Source organism: Myiozetetes cayanensis, unplaced genomic scaffold (genome assembly GCF_022539395.1).
Source record: "Myiozetetes cayanensis isolate MyiCay16 unplaced genomic scaffold, myiCay2020 scf501, whole genome shotgun sequence".
NCBI classification, from domain to species: domain Eukaryota; kingdom Metazoa; phylum Chordata; class Aves; order Passeriformes; family Tyrannidae; genus Myiozetetes; species Myiozetetes cayanensis.
Genome location: NW_026087745.1, coordinates 1 through 16,812, shown reverse-complemented (window position 1 = coordinate 16,812; position 16,812 = coordinate 1). Strand labels below are relative to the sequence as shown.

The 16,812-nt window shown below is 59.8% G+C and overlaps 1 protein-coding gene across 1 annotated transcript in view; it reads right to left on the bottom strand.

Annotated features, from left to right (window-relative positions):
* LOC126649856 (spectrin beta chain, non-erythrocytic 4-like) overlaps positions 1-14,584 on the bottom strand; it is a gene marked incomplete at its 3' end in the record, with an annotated part of 29,164 nt that extends 14,580 nt beyond the window's left edge. Inside the window, 8 exon segments of the mRNA XM_050334210.1 lie at positions 897-1,047; positions 2,591-2,893; positions 4,147-4,305; positions 5,690-5,807; positions 6,924-7,111; positions 9,946-10,058; positions 12,774-12,889; positions 14,430-14,584. Of these exon segments, the coding sequence (XP_050190167.1) occupies positions 897-1,047; positions 2,591-2,893; positions 4,147-4,305; positions 5,690-5,807; positions 6,924-7,111; positions 9,946-10,058; positions 12,774-12,889; positions 14,430-14,581 (1,300 nt within the window).
* Between the last annotated feature and the right edge of the window lie 2,228 nt (positions 14,585-16,812).

Genomic DNA, 16,812 nt, shown 5'->3' with positions numbered 1-16,812 from the left:
GGGGGAAGGGGGAGGGGGTCAGGTTGGATGGGGAGGTGGGTGGAGTCATTGACCCCCCTGGAGGGGACCTCTTGGGTCAGCTCTTCTTCAGTGGATCACCAGGAGATTGGGTTGACCTTTCAACCAAGACTTTGGGTTGACCCTTGCATGGTCAACCAAGATCTTTGGGTTGATCCTTCCATGGTCCACTAGACCCTGGGTCAACCTTTCTGTGGCTCTTTGAGTTGACTTTGGGTTAACCCTTCCATGGTCCACCAAGAGCTTGGGTTGAACTTTCAACCAAGAGCTTGGGTCAGCCTTTCTCTGGTCTACCAAGATTTTGGGTTGGCCCTTCCATGGTCTACCAAGACCTTAGGTCGACCTTTCAACCAAGGCTTTCAGTTGACCCTTTCATGGTCAGCCAAGACCTTGGGTTGAGACTTTCATGGTCCACCAAGACCTTAGGTTGACCCTTCCAAGGTCTACCAAGACCTTGGGTCAACCTTTCAACCAAGATTTTGGGTTGGCCCTTCCATGGTCTATCAAGATCTTGGGTTGACCCTTCCAAGGTCTACCAAGACCTTGGGCTGACCCTTCCAAGGTCAACCAAGACCTTGGGTTGACCTTTCAACCAAGACTTTGGGTTGACCCTTCCGTGGTCAACCAAGACCTTGGGTTGAGACTTTCATGGTCCACCAAGACCTTGGGTTGACCCCTCCCTGCTCCACCAAGACCTTGGGTCGACCCTCCCCCTCTCAAACCTTGAAGAACCTTCTCCCACTGCCCACCAAGACCTCCCACTGACCATGCCATGACCTCCCAAGACCTTGGCTTGGCCCTCCCCAAAGAGCCGGTCCCGGTGCCCTCCCAGTGCCCTCCCAGTGCCCTCCCAGTGCCCTCCCAGTACCCCCCGTTACCCTCCAGCTCAGCGAAGGTGAGGGCGGCGGCGTTGAGGGCCTGGACCCGCTCGGTCTGCGCGGCGATGTCGGCCTCCAGCAGCCCCTGCTTCTGCAGAAGGTCCTCCACCTCCAGCAGGTGCTTGCCCAGGTCCTTGGACACCAGGAGGACCTGCAGGACAACGAGAGAGACACCTTTCGGTGGTCCATCAAGATCTTGGGTTGACCTTTCTCCCATGGTCCACCAAGACCTCAGCTGGGCCATTCCATGGTCTATCAAGACCTTGGTTGACCCCTTTTCTGCCATGGTCCACCAAGACTTTGGGTGGACCTTTCTGTGGTCTACAAGACCTTGGGTTGACCCTTCTTCCATGGTCCACAAAGACCTCAACTTGGTCATTCAAGACCTTGGGTTGACCCTTCTTTCATGGTCCACCAAGACCTCATCCTGACCACTCCATGGTCCATCAAGACCTTGTTTGACCCTTCTCCCGTGATCCACCAAGACCTCATCCTGCCCACTCCATGGTCCATCAAAACCTCATCTTGACCACTCCATGGTCCACCAAGACCTTGGGTTGACCTTTCTCCCATGGTCCACCAAGACCTCATCCTGACCATTCCATGGTCCACCAAAACCTCATCCTGACCATTCCATGGTCCACCAAGACCTTGAATTGACCCTTCTCCCATGGTCCACCAAGACCTCATCCTGCCCACTCCATGGTCCATCAAAACCTCATCTTGACCACTCCATGGTCCACCAAGACCTTGGGTTGTCCCTTCTCCCATGATCCACCAAGACCTCATCCTGACCATTCCATGATCCACCAAAACCTCATCCTGACCATCCCTTGGTCCACCAAGACCTCATCCTGACCATCCCATGATCCACCAAGACCTCATCCTGCCCACTCCATGGTCCATCAAAACCTCATCTTGACCACTCCATGGTCCACCAAGACCTTGGGTTGTCCCTTCTCCCATGATCCACCAAGACCTCATCCTGCCCACTCCATTATCCACCAAGACCTCATCCTGACCACTCCATGGTCCACCAAGACCTTGGGTTGTCCCTTCTCCCATGATCCACCAAGACCTTGGATTGTCCCTTCTTCCATGGTCCACCAAGACCTTGGGTTGTCCCTTCTCCCATGGTCCACCAAGACCTCATCCTGACCACTCCATGGTCCACCAAGACCTTGGGTTGTCCCTTCTCCCATGATCCACCAAGACCTTGGATTGTCCCTTCTTCCATGGTCCACCAAGACCTTGGGTTGTCCCTTCTCCCATGGTCCACCAAGACCTCATCCTGACCATTCCATGGTCCACCAAGACCTTGGGTTGTCCCTTCTTCCATGATCCACCAAGACCTCATCCTAACCACTCCATGATCCACCAAAACCTCCCCCTGCCCACTCCATGATCCACCAAAACCTCATCCTGCCCACTCCATGGTCCACCAAGACCTCATCCTGACCATTCCATGATCCACCAAGACCTCATCCTGACCACTCCATGATCCACCAAAACCTCCCCCTGCCCACTCCATGATCCACCAAAACCTCATCCTGCCCACTCCATGATCCACCAAGACCTCCCCCTGCCCATTCCATGGTCCACCAAAACCTCATCCTGCCCACTCCATGATCCACCAAAACCTCCCCCTGCCCACTCCACCACGTTCTTCCCCTCCCCTCCCCAGCCCACCCCACCTGCATCTCCTCCATCCAGTCGATCATGTAGACCATCTCCTGGAAGATCTTCTGCAGGGCCAGGTTCTGCTCCAGGCGGGCTCTCCGGGCCGCCACCAGCTGGGTGAGGAGGCCCCACTGGCGCAGGATGTTGTCCTTCTGGGCGCTGATCCTCTTGGTGTCGTAGTAGCCCTCGGCCTCCATCTCCAGGGCCAGCTCCACCACCACCTGGATGCGCTCCTGGTACGAGGAGATGTCGGCCTCGATGGCCTCGTGCTTCTTCATGGCCGCCTCCACCGCCGGCAGGTCGTAGCCGAAGTTGTCCTGGGGGGGAGGAGGAGCTTGAGGAGGTCACAACATCCCTGTCCCTGCTCAAGGAGGAGCTTCAGGAGGTCACAACATCCCTGTCCCTGCTCAAGGAGGTGGCACCACCCCTCCAGGGGCAAGGAGGTGCTTGAGGAGGTCACAACATCCCTGTCCCTGGTCAAGGAGGTGCCACCACCCCTCCCCAATCAACCAGGCAGGTCGTAGCCAAAGTTGTCCTGGGGGGAGGGGAGGGTGGGGCAAGGAGGAGCTTCAGGAGGTCACAACATCCCTGCCCCTGCTCAAGGAGGAGCTTCAGGAGGTCACAACAACCCCTCCAGGGGCAAGGAGGAGCTTCAGGAGGTCACAACATCCCTGTCCCTGGTCAAGGAGGTGCCACCACCCCTCCAAAATCAACCAGGAGCCCAAGGAGGTCACAACACCCCTCTCTCTGCTCAAGGAGGTGCCACCAGACCTTCATGGCCAAGGAGGTGCCACCACCCCTCCCCAATCAACCAGGAGCTTGAGAAGGTCCCATCACCCCTCCAGGGTCAAGGAGGAGCCCAAGGAGGTCACAACACCCCCCCCTCTCTGCTCAAGGAGGTGCCACCAGATCTTCATGCCCAAGGAGGTGCCGCCAGACCTTCACAGTCAAGGAGGTGCCACCACCCCTCCCCAATCAACCAGGAGCACAGGGAGGTCCCATCACCCCTCCAGGGTCAAGGAGGAGCTTCAGGAGGTCACAACACTCCTCTCCCTGCTCAAGGAGGTGCCACCACCCCTCCCCAATCATCCAGGAGCCCAAAGAGGTGCCACCACCCCTCCAGGGTCAAGGAGGAGCTTCAGGAGGTCCCAACACCCCTCTCCCTGGTTAAGGAGGTGCCACCACCCCTCCAGGGTCAAGGAGGAGCTTCAGGAGGTCCCAACACCCCTCTCCCTGGTCAAGGAGGTCCCACTACCCTCGCTGAGGTCCCACCACCCTACCTGAGGTCCCACCACCCTGGCTGAGGTCCCACTACCCAAGCCTTGGGTTCCACCCATTCCCCCACCCCATCCCCCCCAAGGACCTTCAGGTCCTCCAGGAGCCCTTCCCACCCCATCCAAGGATCTGAAGGTCCCCCCAAGGATCAGAAGGTCCTCCAGGAGCCCTTCCCACCCCATCCAAGGACCTGCAGGTCCTCCCAAGGATCTGAAGGTCCCCCCAAGGATCTGTAGGTCCTTCCCACCCTATCCAAGGACCTGCAGGTCCTCCAGGACCCCCTCCCCCTCCCCACCTGGGACACGAGGCGCTGGTTCTCGCTGAGCCAGCTCTCCCTCATGCCGGCCTTGTGGTCGAAGCGCTGGGCCAGCAGCTCCAGCTTCTCCTGCCGGATCAGCTCCTCCCTCAGGGCCACCTCCCGCTCGTGCTCCGCCTTCTCCAGCCGGCCCCAGGCCTGGGGGGGACACCGAGGACAGGGGGGGTCACCGGGAGGTCCCCCCCGAGGTCATGGGGGGTTCTCGGAGGGAAGAGAAACCCTCGGAGATGTGGGAGGTCAAAAAGGGCAGGGAGGAGATTGAGGAGGTTCCACCGGCACCAAGGAGGTCCCACCAACCCCAAGGAGGTCCCACCAGCCCCAAGGAGGTCCCACCAGCCCCAAGGAGGTCCCACCAACCCCAAGGAGGTCCCACCAAGCCCAAGGAGGTCCCACCAGCCCCAAGGAGGTTCCACCATCCCCAAGGAGGTTCCACCAACCCCAAGGAGGTTCCACCAGCCCCAGTGAGGTCCCACCAGCCCTGGTGAGGTTCCACCAGCCCCAGTGAGGTCCCACTAGCCCTGGTGAGGTTCCACCGGCTCCAAGGAGGTTCCACCAACCCCAAGGAGGTTCCACCAGCCCCAGTGAGGTTCCACCAGCCCAACGAGGTCCCACCAGCCCCAAGGAGGTCCCACCAGCCCCAAGGAGGTCCCACCAGCCCTGGTGAGGTTCCACCAGCCCAACGAGGTTCCACCAACCCCAAGGAGGTCCCACCAGCCCCAAGGAGGTCCCACCAACCCCAAGGAGGTCCCACCAGCCCCAAGGAGGTCCCACCACCCCTTCATGGTCAAGGAGGAGTTCAGTGAGGTTCCACCACCCCCAATGAGGTCCCACCAGCCCTTCCTGGTCAATGAAGAGCTCAGTGAGGTCCCATCACCCCCAGTGAGGTCCCACCAACCCCAAGGAGGTCCCACCACCCCTTCCTGGTCAATGAGGAGCCCAAGAAGGTCCCACCAGCCCCAGTGAGGTCCCCCCAGCCCTTCCTGGTCAATGAGGAGCTCAATGAGGTTCCACCACCCCCAGTGAGGTCCCACCACCCCAATAAGGCTCCACAACCCCTTCCTGGTCAATGAGGAGCTCAAGAAGGTCCCACCACCCCCAAGGAGGTCCCACCAGCCCCACTGAGGTCCCACCACACCCTCTGAGGTCCCACCACCCCTTCATGGTCAAGGAGGAGCTCAATGAGGTTCCGCCACCTCTTCATGGTCAATGAGGAGCTCAAGAAGGTCCCACCACCCCCACTGAGGTCCCACCAGCCCTCCCTGGTCAATGAGGAGTCCAAGAAGGTCCCACCAGCTCTGAGGAGGTTCCACCACCCCTGGTGAGGTTCCACCACCCCTCCCTGGTCAATGAGGAGCTCAAGAAGGTCCCACCACCCCCCATGAGGTCCCACCACCTCTGAGGAGGTTCCACCACCCCTTCCTGATCCTTGAGGTTCCACCACCCCTCCCTGGTCAATGAGGAGCTCCAAGAAGGTCCCCCCACCCCCATGAGGTCCCCCCAGGCCTCCCCGTGCCCCCCAGACCTTGTTGATGTCAGAGATGCTCCTGCCCTCGCTGGGCACGTAGAGCTTGCGGTTGGTGGCCCGGAGTCTGCTCTGGATGGTGAAGAGCAGGACCTCCAGGTTGCCCTTCTCCTGGAACCTGCAGGGGGGGCAGGGCCAGGTGAGGGCAGGAACCACCCCCTCTGTCAGCCAGGAGGTCCCACCACCCATCCCTGATCAATCAGGAGCTCAATGAGGTCCCACCATCCCTAAAGAGGTCCCACCACCCATCCCTGGTCAGCCAGGAGCTCACAGAGGTCCTACAATCCATTCCTATTCAACCAGGAGCTCAGAGAGGTCCCACCACCCATCCCTGGTCAACCAGGAACCCAATGAGGTCCCACCACCCTTGATGAGGTCCCACCACCCATCTCAGGTCAGCCAGGAGGTCCCACCACCCATCCCTGGTCAACCAGGAGCTCAATGAGGTCCCACCACCCATCCCTGGTCAGCCAGGAGACCAGAGAGGTCGAAAAATCCCTAATGAGATCCCACCACCCATCTCTGGTCAACCAGGAACCCAATGAGATCCCACCATCCCTAAAGAGGTCCCACCACCCATCCCCGGTCAACCAGGAGCTCAGAGAGGTCCCACCACCCCTGACAAGGTCCCACCACCCATCCCAGGTCAAACAGGAGCCCAATGAGCTCCCACCACCCATCCCTGGTCAACCTGGAGCTCAGAGAGGTCCCACCACCCTTGATGAGGTCCCACCACCCATCCCTGGTCAAAAGGAACCCAATGAAATCCCACCATCCCTAAAGAGGTCCCACCACCCATCCCTGGTCAGCCAGGAGCTCAGAGAGGTCCCACCACCCATCCCCAGTCCACAAGGAGCTCAGAGAGATCCCACCAACCCCAATGAGGTCCCACCACCCCCAATGAGGTCCCACCACCCCCAATGAGGTCCCACCAACCCCAATGAGCTTCCACCAACCCTGATGAGGTCCCACCAACCCCAATGAGCTTCCACCAACCCTGATGAGGTCCCACCACCCCAGATGAGGTCCCAGTACCCCTGATGAGCTCCCACCACCCCCAATGAGGTCCCACCAACCCCAATGAGGTCCCACCGCCCCTCATGAGCTCCCACCAACCCCTGATGAGGTCCCACCACCCCCAATGAGGTCCCACCACCCACAATGAGCTCCCACCACCCCCAATGAGCTCCCACCACCCAACCATGAGGGGTCCCCCCCTCCATCAGGGCCTCACTTGACGGGTTTCTCGAGGGTGCAGAAGGTGGTGAAGGCCTGGAGCTGCTGCTGGACCCCGGCCAGGGAGTTGGCGAACTTCTGGTGGCCGATGACGGCGATGGTTTGGTGGATCCAGGCCAGCAGCTCGGCCGCCAGCGCCTCGTAGCGAGCCGTGATGGCCCCAATCTCCATCACCTGCTCCAGAACCTGGGGGGGAAATGGGGGGAACTTCTGGTTGGGGGAACCTTCTGGAGGTCACCTCAGGTCAGCCAGGGGTGGGACATCCCATGGAGCAAGGGGTGGGACAGCCTTGGGGACAGGAGTAGGACATCCCATGGAGCAAGGGATGGACCAAGAGATGGGACCTCCCATGGAGCAAGGGATGGAAAAAGGGGGGGGACATTTATGGGGACAGGGGTGGGACATCCCATGGACCAAGAGATGGACCAAGAGATGGGACATCCCATAGAGCAAAGGGTGGGACATTTATGGGGACAGGGATGGGACATCCCATGGACCAAGAGATGGAAAAAGGGGTGGGACATCCATGGGGACAGGAGTGGGACATCCCATGGACCAAGAGATGGGACCTCCCATGGACCAAAGGGTGGGACATCCCATGGACCAAGAGATGGAAAAAGGGGTGGGACATCCCATGGAGCAAAGGGTGGGACATCCCATGGAGCAAGGGATGGAAAAAGGGGTGGGACATCCCATGGACCAAGAGATGGACCAAGAGATGGGACCTCCCATGGACCAAAGGGTGGGACATCCATGGGGACAGGGGTGGGGCATCCATGGACCAAAGGGTGGGACATCCCATGGACCAAGGGATGGGACCTCCCATGGACCAAAGGGTGGGACATCCCATGGACCAAGGGATGGAAAAAGGGGTGGGACATCCATGGGGACCAAAGGGTGGGACAGCCTTGGGGACAGGGGTGGAACATTTATGGGGACAGGGGTGGGACATCCCATGGACCAAGGGGTGGACCAAGAGATGGGACATCCCATGGACCAAGAGATGGGACATCCCATGGACCAAGAGATGGGACATCTCATGGACCAAGGAATAGAAAAAGGGGTGGGACATCCATGGGGACGGGGGGGGACATGGTGGGGGGATCTCAGGAGGGAGTGGTTGTGGGACCTTCTGGAGGGTCCCATGGGGCTGGAGGGGTCACCTGGGGCCAGCCAGGAGTGGGACATCCCATGGACCAAAGGGTGGGACATCCCATGGACCAAGAGATGGAAAAAGGGGTGGGACATCCATGGGGACAGGAGTGGGACATCCCATGGACCAGAAGATGGACCAAGAGATGGACAAAGGGATGGCCCAAGGGATGGACCAAGGGGTGGACAAAGGGATGGCCCAAGGGATGGACAAAGGGATGGACAAAGGGATGGTCCAAGGGATGGATCAAGAGATGGAGCAAGGGATGGAAAAAGGGGTGGACCAAGGTGTTGACCAAGGGGTTGACCAAAGGATGGACCAAGGGGTGGACCAAGGGATGGACAAAGGGATGGACCAAGGGGTTGACCAAGGGGTTGACCAAAGGATGGACCAAGGGGTGGACCAAGGGATGGACAAAGGGATGGCCCAAGGGATGGACCAAGGGGTTGACCAAGGGGTGGACCAAGAGATGGGACATTCCATGGACCAAGGTGTTGACCAAGGGGTTGACCAAAGGATGGTCCAAGGGATGGCCCAAGGGATGGACAAAGGGATGGACCAAGGGGTGGACAAAGGGATGGATAAAGGGATGGGACATTCCATGGACCAAGGGATGGACCAAGGAATGGACCAAGGGGTGGACAAAGGGATGGGACATTCCATGGACCAAGGGGTGGCCCAAGGGATGGACAAAGGGATGGAGCAAGGGATGGACCAAGGGATGGTCCAAGGGATGGTCCAAGGGATGGACAAATGGATGGACAAAGGGATGGAGCAAGGGATGGGACATTCCATGGCCCAAGGGATGGACAAAGAGATGGACAAAGGGATGGAGCAAGGGGTGGACCAAGAGATGGGACATTCCATGGACCAAGGGATGGACAAAGGGGTGGACAAAGGGATGGACCAAGGGGTGGGACATTCCATGGACCAAGGGATGGACCAAGGGATGGGCAAAGGGATGGACAAAGGGGTGGACCAAGGGGTGGACAAAGGGATGGCCCAAGGGATGGACCAAGGGGTGGGACATTCCATGGACCAAGGGATGGAGCAAGGGGTGGACAAAGGGATGGACCAAGAGATGGCCCAAGGGATGGACCAAGGGGTTGACCAAGGGATGGATCAAGAGATGGACCAAGGGATGGACCAAGGGATGGACAAAGGGATGGCCCAAGGGATGGACCAAAAGATGGCCCAAGGGATGGCCCAAGGGATGGACCAAGGGATGGACAAAGGGATGGACCAAGGGGTGGACCAAAAGATGGACCAAGGGATGGGACATTCCATGGACCAAGGGGTGGACAAAGGGATGGACCAAGGGGTGGATCAAGAGATGGAGCAAGGGATGGACCAAAAGATGGCCCAAGGGATGGCCCAAGGGATGGCCCAAGGGGTGGACCAAAAGATGGACCAAGGGATGGGACATTCCATGGACCAAGGGGTGGACAAAGGGATGGACCAAGGGGTGGATCAAGAGATGGAGCAAGGGATGGACCAAGGGATGGACCAAGGGATGGACCAAGGGGTTGACCAAGGGGTGGACCAAGGGGTGGGACACCCCAGAGAACAAGGGATGGACAAAGGGATGGACCAAGGGGTTGACCAAGGTGTTGACCAAAGGATGGACCAAGGGATTGACCAAGGGGTGGACCAAGGGGTGGGACACCCCAGAGAACAAGGGATGGACAAAGGGATGGACCAAAGGATGGACCAAGGGATGGCCCAAGAGATGGACAAAGGGATGGCCCAAGAGATGGACAAAGGGATGGACCAATAGATGGTCCAAGGGATGGTCCAAGGTGTTGACCAAGGGCTGGGAACCCCCTGGTCCAAGGGGTGGGACCCCCCCATCCCAATCCAACCCCACCTTCCCGATTCGCTTCCCCTCCACGGCCAGAGCCTTCATCTTGGAGAAGTAGTGGTAGAAGGACACGACGTAGGTGATGATGGACTTCTCATCCGGCTCCTCCATGTTCACATCTGGGGAGGGGCAAAGGTCCTAAAAATCCATCCTCCAGGTGGGGAGGGGGCAAGGTCCCAAAAATCCATCCCTCCAGGTGGGGGAGGGGGGCAAAGGTCCCAAAAATCCATCCCTCCAGGTGGGGAGGGGCAAAGGTCACCCTTCCCAAAATCCATCCTCCAGGTGGGGAGGGGCAAGGTCCCAAAATCCATCCTCCAGGTGGGGAGGGGCAAAGGTCACCCCTTCCCAAAAACCCAACTCTCCAGGTGGGGAGGGGGCAAAGGTCACCCCTTCCCAAAAATCCGTCCCTCCAGCTCCCAATCACCACCCCCATCCTCTCCCCACCCTGGATCCACCAGGGCATCCCAACCCCAAAATCCTGGGCCGGCCCCTCCCCCTCCGGTCCTTAAAAACCGGTGGGGATGGCCCAGCCTGGGGTGGGATGGATGGACAGAGGGACAGAGGATGGATGGATGGATGATGGACAGATGGACAGATGGATGGACAGATGATGGATGGATGGATGATGGACAGATGGACAGATGGACAGAGGGACAGAGGATGGATGGATGGATGATGGACAGATGGACAGATGGATGGATGGATGGACAGATGATGGACAGATGATGGATGGATGGACGGATGGACAGAGGGACAGAGGATGGATGGATGGATGATGGACAGATGGACAGAGGGACAGATGGATGGACAGATGGATGGACAGATGGACAGATGATGGATGGATGGATGATGGACAGATGGACAGAGGGACAGAGGGACAGATGATGGATGGATGTGATGATGGACAGATGGACAGAGGGATGTGACAGATGGACAGATGGATCAGAGTGGACAGAGGATAGATGGATGGATGGATGGATGGATGGATGATGGACAGATGGACAGAGGGACAGAGGGACAGATGATGGATGGATGGATGATGGACAGATGGACAGATGGACAGATGGACAGATGGACAGAGGGACAGAGGATGGATGGATGGACAGAGGGACAGATGGATGGATGGATGATGGACAGATGGACAGAGGGATGGACAGATGGACAGATGGACACAGGGACAGATGGATGGACAGATGATGGATGGATGGATGATGGACAGATGGACAGATGGACAGAGGGACAGAGGATGGATGGATGGACAGATGGACAGATGGACAGAGGGACAGAGGATGGATGGATGGACAGATGGACAGAGGGACAGATGGACACAGGGACAGATGGATGGACAGATGATGGATGGATGGACAGAGGGACAGATGGACAGAGGGACAGATGATGGATGGATGGACAGATGGATGGACAGATGGACAGATAGACAGATGGACACAGGGACAGATGGATGGACAGATGATGGATGGATGGACAGAGGGACAGATGGATGGATGATGAACAGATGATGGACAGATGATGGATGGACAGATGGACAGATGGACACAGGGACAGATGGATGGACAGATGATGGACAGATGATGGACAGATGATGGATGGATGGACGGATGGACAGAGGGACAGATGGACAGGACAGATGGACAGCTGATGGACAGATGGACAGGACAGTTGATGGACAGATGAAGGATGGACAGATGGACAGATGGACACAGGGACAGATGGATGGACAGATGGATGGACAGATGATGGACAGATGATGGATGGATGGATGGATGGACAGAGGGACAGATGGACAGGACAGATGGACAGAATAGATGGACAGATGGACAGCTGATGGACAGATGGACAGGACAGTTGATGGACAGATGAAGGACAGCAGGACAGATGGACAGATGGACAGATGGACAGACGGTCAGCTGATGGACAGCTGAACAGGACAGATGGACAGAGGGACAGATGATGGACAGGACAGATGGACAGCTGGAAAAAAGGAAAGATGATGGACAGCTGGACAGGTGGACAGGACAGATGGACAGCTGATGGACAGATGAAGGACAGATGAAGGACAGCTGGCCAGGTGGACAGATGGACAGGACAAATGAACAGCTGATGGTCAGCTGATGGACAGATGAAGGACAGCAGGACAGATGGACAGACGGACAGGACAGATGGACAACTGATGGACAGCTGGACAGGACAGATGAAGGACAGCTGATGGCCAGCTGATGGCCAGATGGAGGACAGTTGGACAGCTGGACACATGGACAGCTGGACAGATGGCCAGGTCAGCTGGACAGGACAGATGGAGGACAGCTGATGGACAGCTGATGGACAGTTGATGGACAGGACAGATGGACAGATGGACCAGGCAGATGGTCAGACAGATGGCCAGCTGATGGCCAGATGGACAGGACAGATGGAGGACAGCTGATGGCCAGCTGATGGCCAGATGGAGGACAGTTGGACAGCTGGACACATGGACAGCTGGACAGATGGCCAGGTCAGCTGGACAGGACAGATGGAGGACAGCTGATGGACAGTTGGACAGGACAGATGGACAGAGGGACAGCTGATGGTCAGTTGATGGTCAGATGGACCAGGCAGATGGTCAGACAGATGGCCAGCTGATGGTCAGATGGACAGGACAGATGGACAGATGGACAGGACAGATGGACAGGACAGATGGACAGAGGGACAGCTGATGGTCAGCTGATGGTCAGATGGACAGGACAGATGGACAGGGGGACAGCTGATGGACAGCTGATGGCCAGCTGATGGCCAGCTGATGGCCAGAGGGCCAGCTGGGCAGGTGTCCCCGGCCGTACCCTCGGGGTCGAGCAGCTTGCTGAGCCCCAGGTGCTGCTCGGCCGTGTTGAAGGCCACCTGCAGGTTGTGGGTGGCGTTGGACTTGGTCAGCTTGGTGAAGTCCACGAGGTCCGGCCTGGGGAGGGGGCACAGAGGTCACAGAGGTCACCTCAGCCCCCTCCCCACATCCCCCAACACCTGCCCTGGGCCAGAGAGGTCCCCCCACCCCCAGGGAGGTCCCAGCACACACAGGGAGGTCCCACCAGGCCTTTGGGGTCATTCAGGAACCCAACGAGGTCCCACCACCCCCAGGGAGGTCCCACCACCCCCAGGGAGGTCCCAGCACCCACAGGGAGGTCCCACCAGACCTTCGGGGTCATTCAGGAACCCAAGGAGGTCCCAGCACCCCCAAGGAGGTCCCAGCACCCCCAAGGAGGTCCCAGCACCCTCAGGGAGGTCCCAGCACCCCCAGGGAGGTCCCACCATCCCCAAGGAGGTCCCACCAGACCTTCGGGGTCATTCAGGAACCCAAGGAGGTCCCAGCACCCCCAAGGAGGTCCCAGCACCCCCAAGGAGGTCCCAGCACCCTCAGGGAGGTCCCAGCACCCCCAGGGAGGTCCCACCATCCCCAAGGAGGTCCCACCAGGCCTTCAGGGTCAATCAGGAACCCAAGGAGGTCCCAGCACCCCCAGGGAGGTCCCAGCACCCCCAAGGAGGTCCCAGCACCCACAGGGAGGTCCCAGCACCCCCAAGGGGGTCCCACCAAACCTTTATGGTCAATCAGGAACCCAAGGAGGTCCCAGCACCCACAGAGAGGTCCCACCAGGCCTTCAAGGTCAATCAGGAACCCAACGAGGTCCCACCACCCCCAACGAGGTCCCACCACCCCCAAGGAGGTCCCAGCACCCCCAAGGGGGTCCCAGCACCCCCAAGGAGGTCCCAGCACCCCCAGGGAGGTCCCACCACCCACAGGGAGGTCCCAGCACCCCCAGGGAGGTCCCACCAAGCCTTCGGGGTCATTCAGGAACCCAAGGAGGTCCCACCACCCACAGGGAGGTCCCAGTACCCACAGGGAGGTCCCACCACCCCCAGGGAGGTCCCACCACCCACAAGGAGGTTCCCCCACCCCTCCCTGGTCAATCAGGAACCCCAGGAGGTCTCACGACCCCTCCCTGGTCAAGGAGGAGCCCAAGGAGGTCCCACCACCCACAAGGAGGTCCCCCCACCCCTCCCTGGTCACTGAGGAGCTCAAGGAGGTCCCACCACCCCTCCCTGGTCACTCAGGGACCCCAGGAAGGTCCCACCACCCTCATGGAGGTCCCACCAAACCTTTATGGTCAATCAGGAACCCAAGGAGGTCCCAGCACCCCCAGGGAGGTCCCAGCACCCCCAGGGAGGTCCCATCACCCCTCCCTGGTCACTGAGGAACCTCAAGGAGATCCCAGCACCCCTCCCTGGTTACTGAGGACCCCAACGAGGTCCCCCCACCCACGAAGAGGTCCCAGCACCCCTCCCTGGTCACTGAGGACCCCAAGGAGATCCCACCACCCACAAGGAGATCCCACCACCACAAGGGGTCCCCCACCCTCCTGGTCACTGAGGACCATAATGAGGTCCCCCCACCCGTCCCTGGCCCAGGAGCAGGTGATGCCCCCCCAGGGTGTCCCCTCCCCCACCTGTGCCGGTGGATGAGGGCGTTGAAGGCCAGGCCGTCCCTCCAGCTGGTGGTGAAGTTCTGGATGTTCACCTCAGGGTACCTGGGGGGACAGGGGGGGGCAGGGGGGTCCATCCTGACCTCAGGGGGTCCATCCCACCCCAGGGGGTCCATCCTGACCATGGGGGGTCCATCCCACCCCAGAAGGTCCATCCTGACCATGGGGGGTCCATCCCACCCCAGAAGGTCCATCCCACCCCAGGGGGTCCATCCTGACCATGGGGGGTCCATCCCACCCCAGAAGGTCCATCCTGACCATGGGGGGTCCATCCCACCCCAGAAGGTCCATCCTGATCATGGGGGGTCCATCCCACCCCCAGAAGGTCCATCCCACCCCAGGGTGTCCATCCCACCCTTGGGGGGTCCATCCCACCCTTGAGGGGTCCATCCTGACCTCAGGGGGTCCATCCCACCCTTGGGTGTCCATCCTGACCATGGGGGGTCCATCCCACCCCCAGAAGGTCCATCCCACCCTTGGGTGTCCATCCCACCCCAGAAGGTCCATCCCACCCCAGGAGGGTCCATCCCACCCTTGGGGGTCCATCCCACCCCAGAAGATCCATCCCACCCCAGAAGGTCCATCCCACCCCAGAAGGTCCATCCCATCCTCAGGGTGTCCATCCCACCCCAGGGTGTCCATCCCACCCCAGGGTGTCCATCCCACCTCAGAAGGTCCATCCCACCCTTGGGTGTCCATCCCACCCCAGGGGTCCATCCCACCCCAGGAGATCCATCCCACCCCAGAAGGTCCATCCCACCCCAGAAGGTCCATCCCACCCCAGGGTGTCCATCCCACCCTTGGGTGTCCATCCCACCCCAGGGTGTCCATCCCACCCTCAGGGTGTCCATCCCACCCTTGGGTGTCCATCCCACCCTCAGGGTGTCCATCCCACCCCAGAAGGTCCATCCCACCCTTGGGTGTCCATCCCACCCCAGGTGTCCATCCCACCCCAGGGTGTCCATCCCACCCCAGGGGGTCCATCCCACCCCAGAAGGTCCATCCCACCCCAGGGTGTCCATCCCACCCTTGGGTGTCCATCCCACCCCAGAAGGTCCATCCTGACCATGGGGGGTCCATCCCACCCCAGGGTGTCCATCCCATCCTTGAGGGGTCCATCCCACCCTTGGGGGGTCCATCCCACCCCAGGGTGTCCATCCCACCCTTGGGGGGTCCATCCCACCCCAGGGTGTCCATCCCACCCTTGGGGGGTCCATCCCACCCCCAGAAGGTCCATCCCACCCTCGAGGGGTCCATCCCACCCCAGGGTGTCCATCCCACCCTTGGGGGGTCCATCCCACCCCAGAATGTCCATCCCACCCCAGGGTGTCCATCCCACCCTTGGGGTGTCCATCCCACCCCAGAAGGTCCATCCCACCCCCAGAAGGTCCATCCCACCCCAGGGTGTCCATCCCACCCCAGGGTGTCCATCCCATCCCAGAAGGTCCATCCCACCCTCAGGGTGTCCATCCCACCCCAGAATGTCCATCCCACCCCAGAAGGTCCATCCCACCCTTGGGTGTCCATCCCACCCCAGAAGGTCCATCCCACCCCAGAAGGTCCATCCCACCCCAGGGTGTCCATCCCATCCCAGAAGGTCCATCCCACCCCAGAAGGTCCATCCCACCCCCAGAATGTCCATCCCACCCCAGAAGGTCCATCCCACCCTTGGGTGTCCATCCCACCCCAGAAGGTCCATCCCACCCCAGAAGGTCCATCCCACCCCAGGAGGGTCCATCCCACCCCAGAAGGTCCATCCCACCCCAGGGTGTCCATCCCACCCTTGGGGGGTCCATCCCACCCCAGGGTGTCCATCCCACCTTGGGGGGTCCATCCCACCCCAGAAGGTCCATCCCACCCTCAAGGGGTCCATCCCACCCCAGGGTGTCCATCCCACCCCAGGGGGTCCATCCCACCCCAGGGTGTCCATCCCACCCCAGAAGGTCCATCCCACCCCAGGGTGTCCATCCCACCCCAGAAGGTCCATCCCACCCCAGAAGGTCCATCCCACCCTTGGGGTGTCCATCCCACCCCAGGGTGTCCATCCCACCCCAGGGGGTCCATCCCACCCCAGGGTGTCCATCCCACCCCAGGGTGTCCATCCCACCCCAGGGGGTCCATCCCACCCCAGGGTGTCCATCCCACCCTTGGGGGGTCCATCCCACCCCAGGAGGGTCCATTGTCCCCCCAAGGATGGTAATGATGATGATGATGATGATGGTGATGATGATGATGGTGATGATGATGATGATGATGATGATGATGGTGATGATGATGATGATGACAATGATGATGATGATGGTGATGATGATGATGATGATGATGATGGTGATCATGATGATGGTGA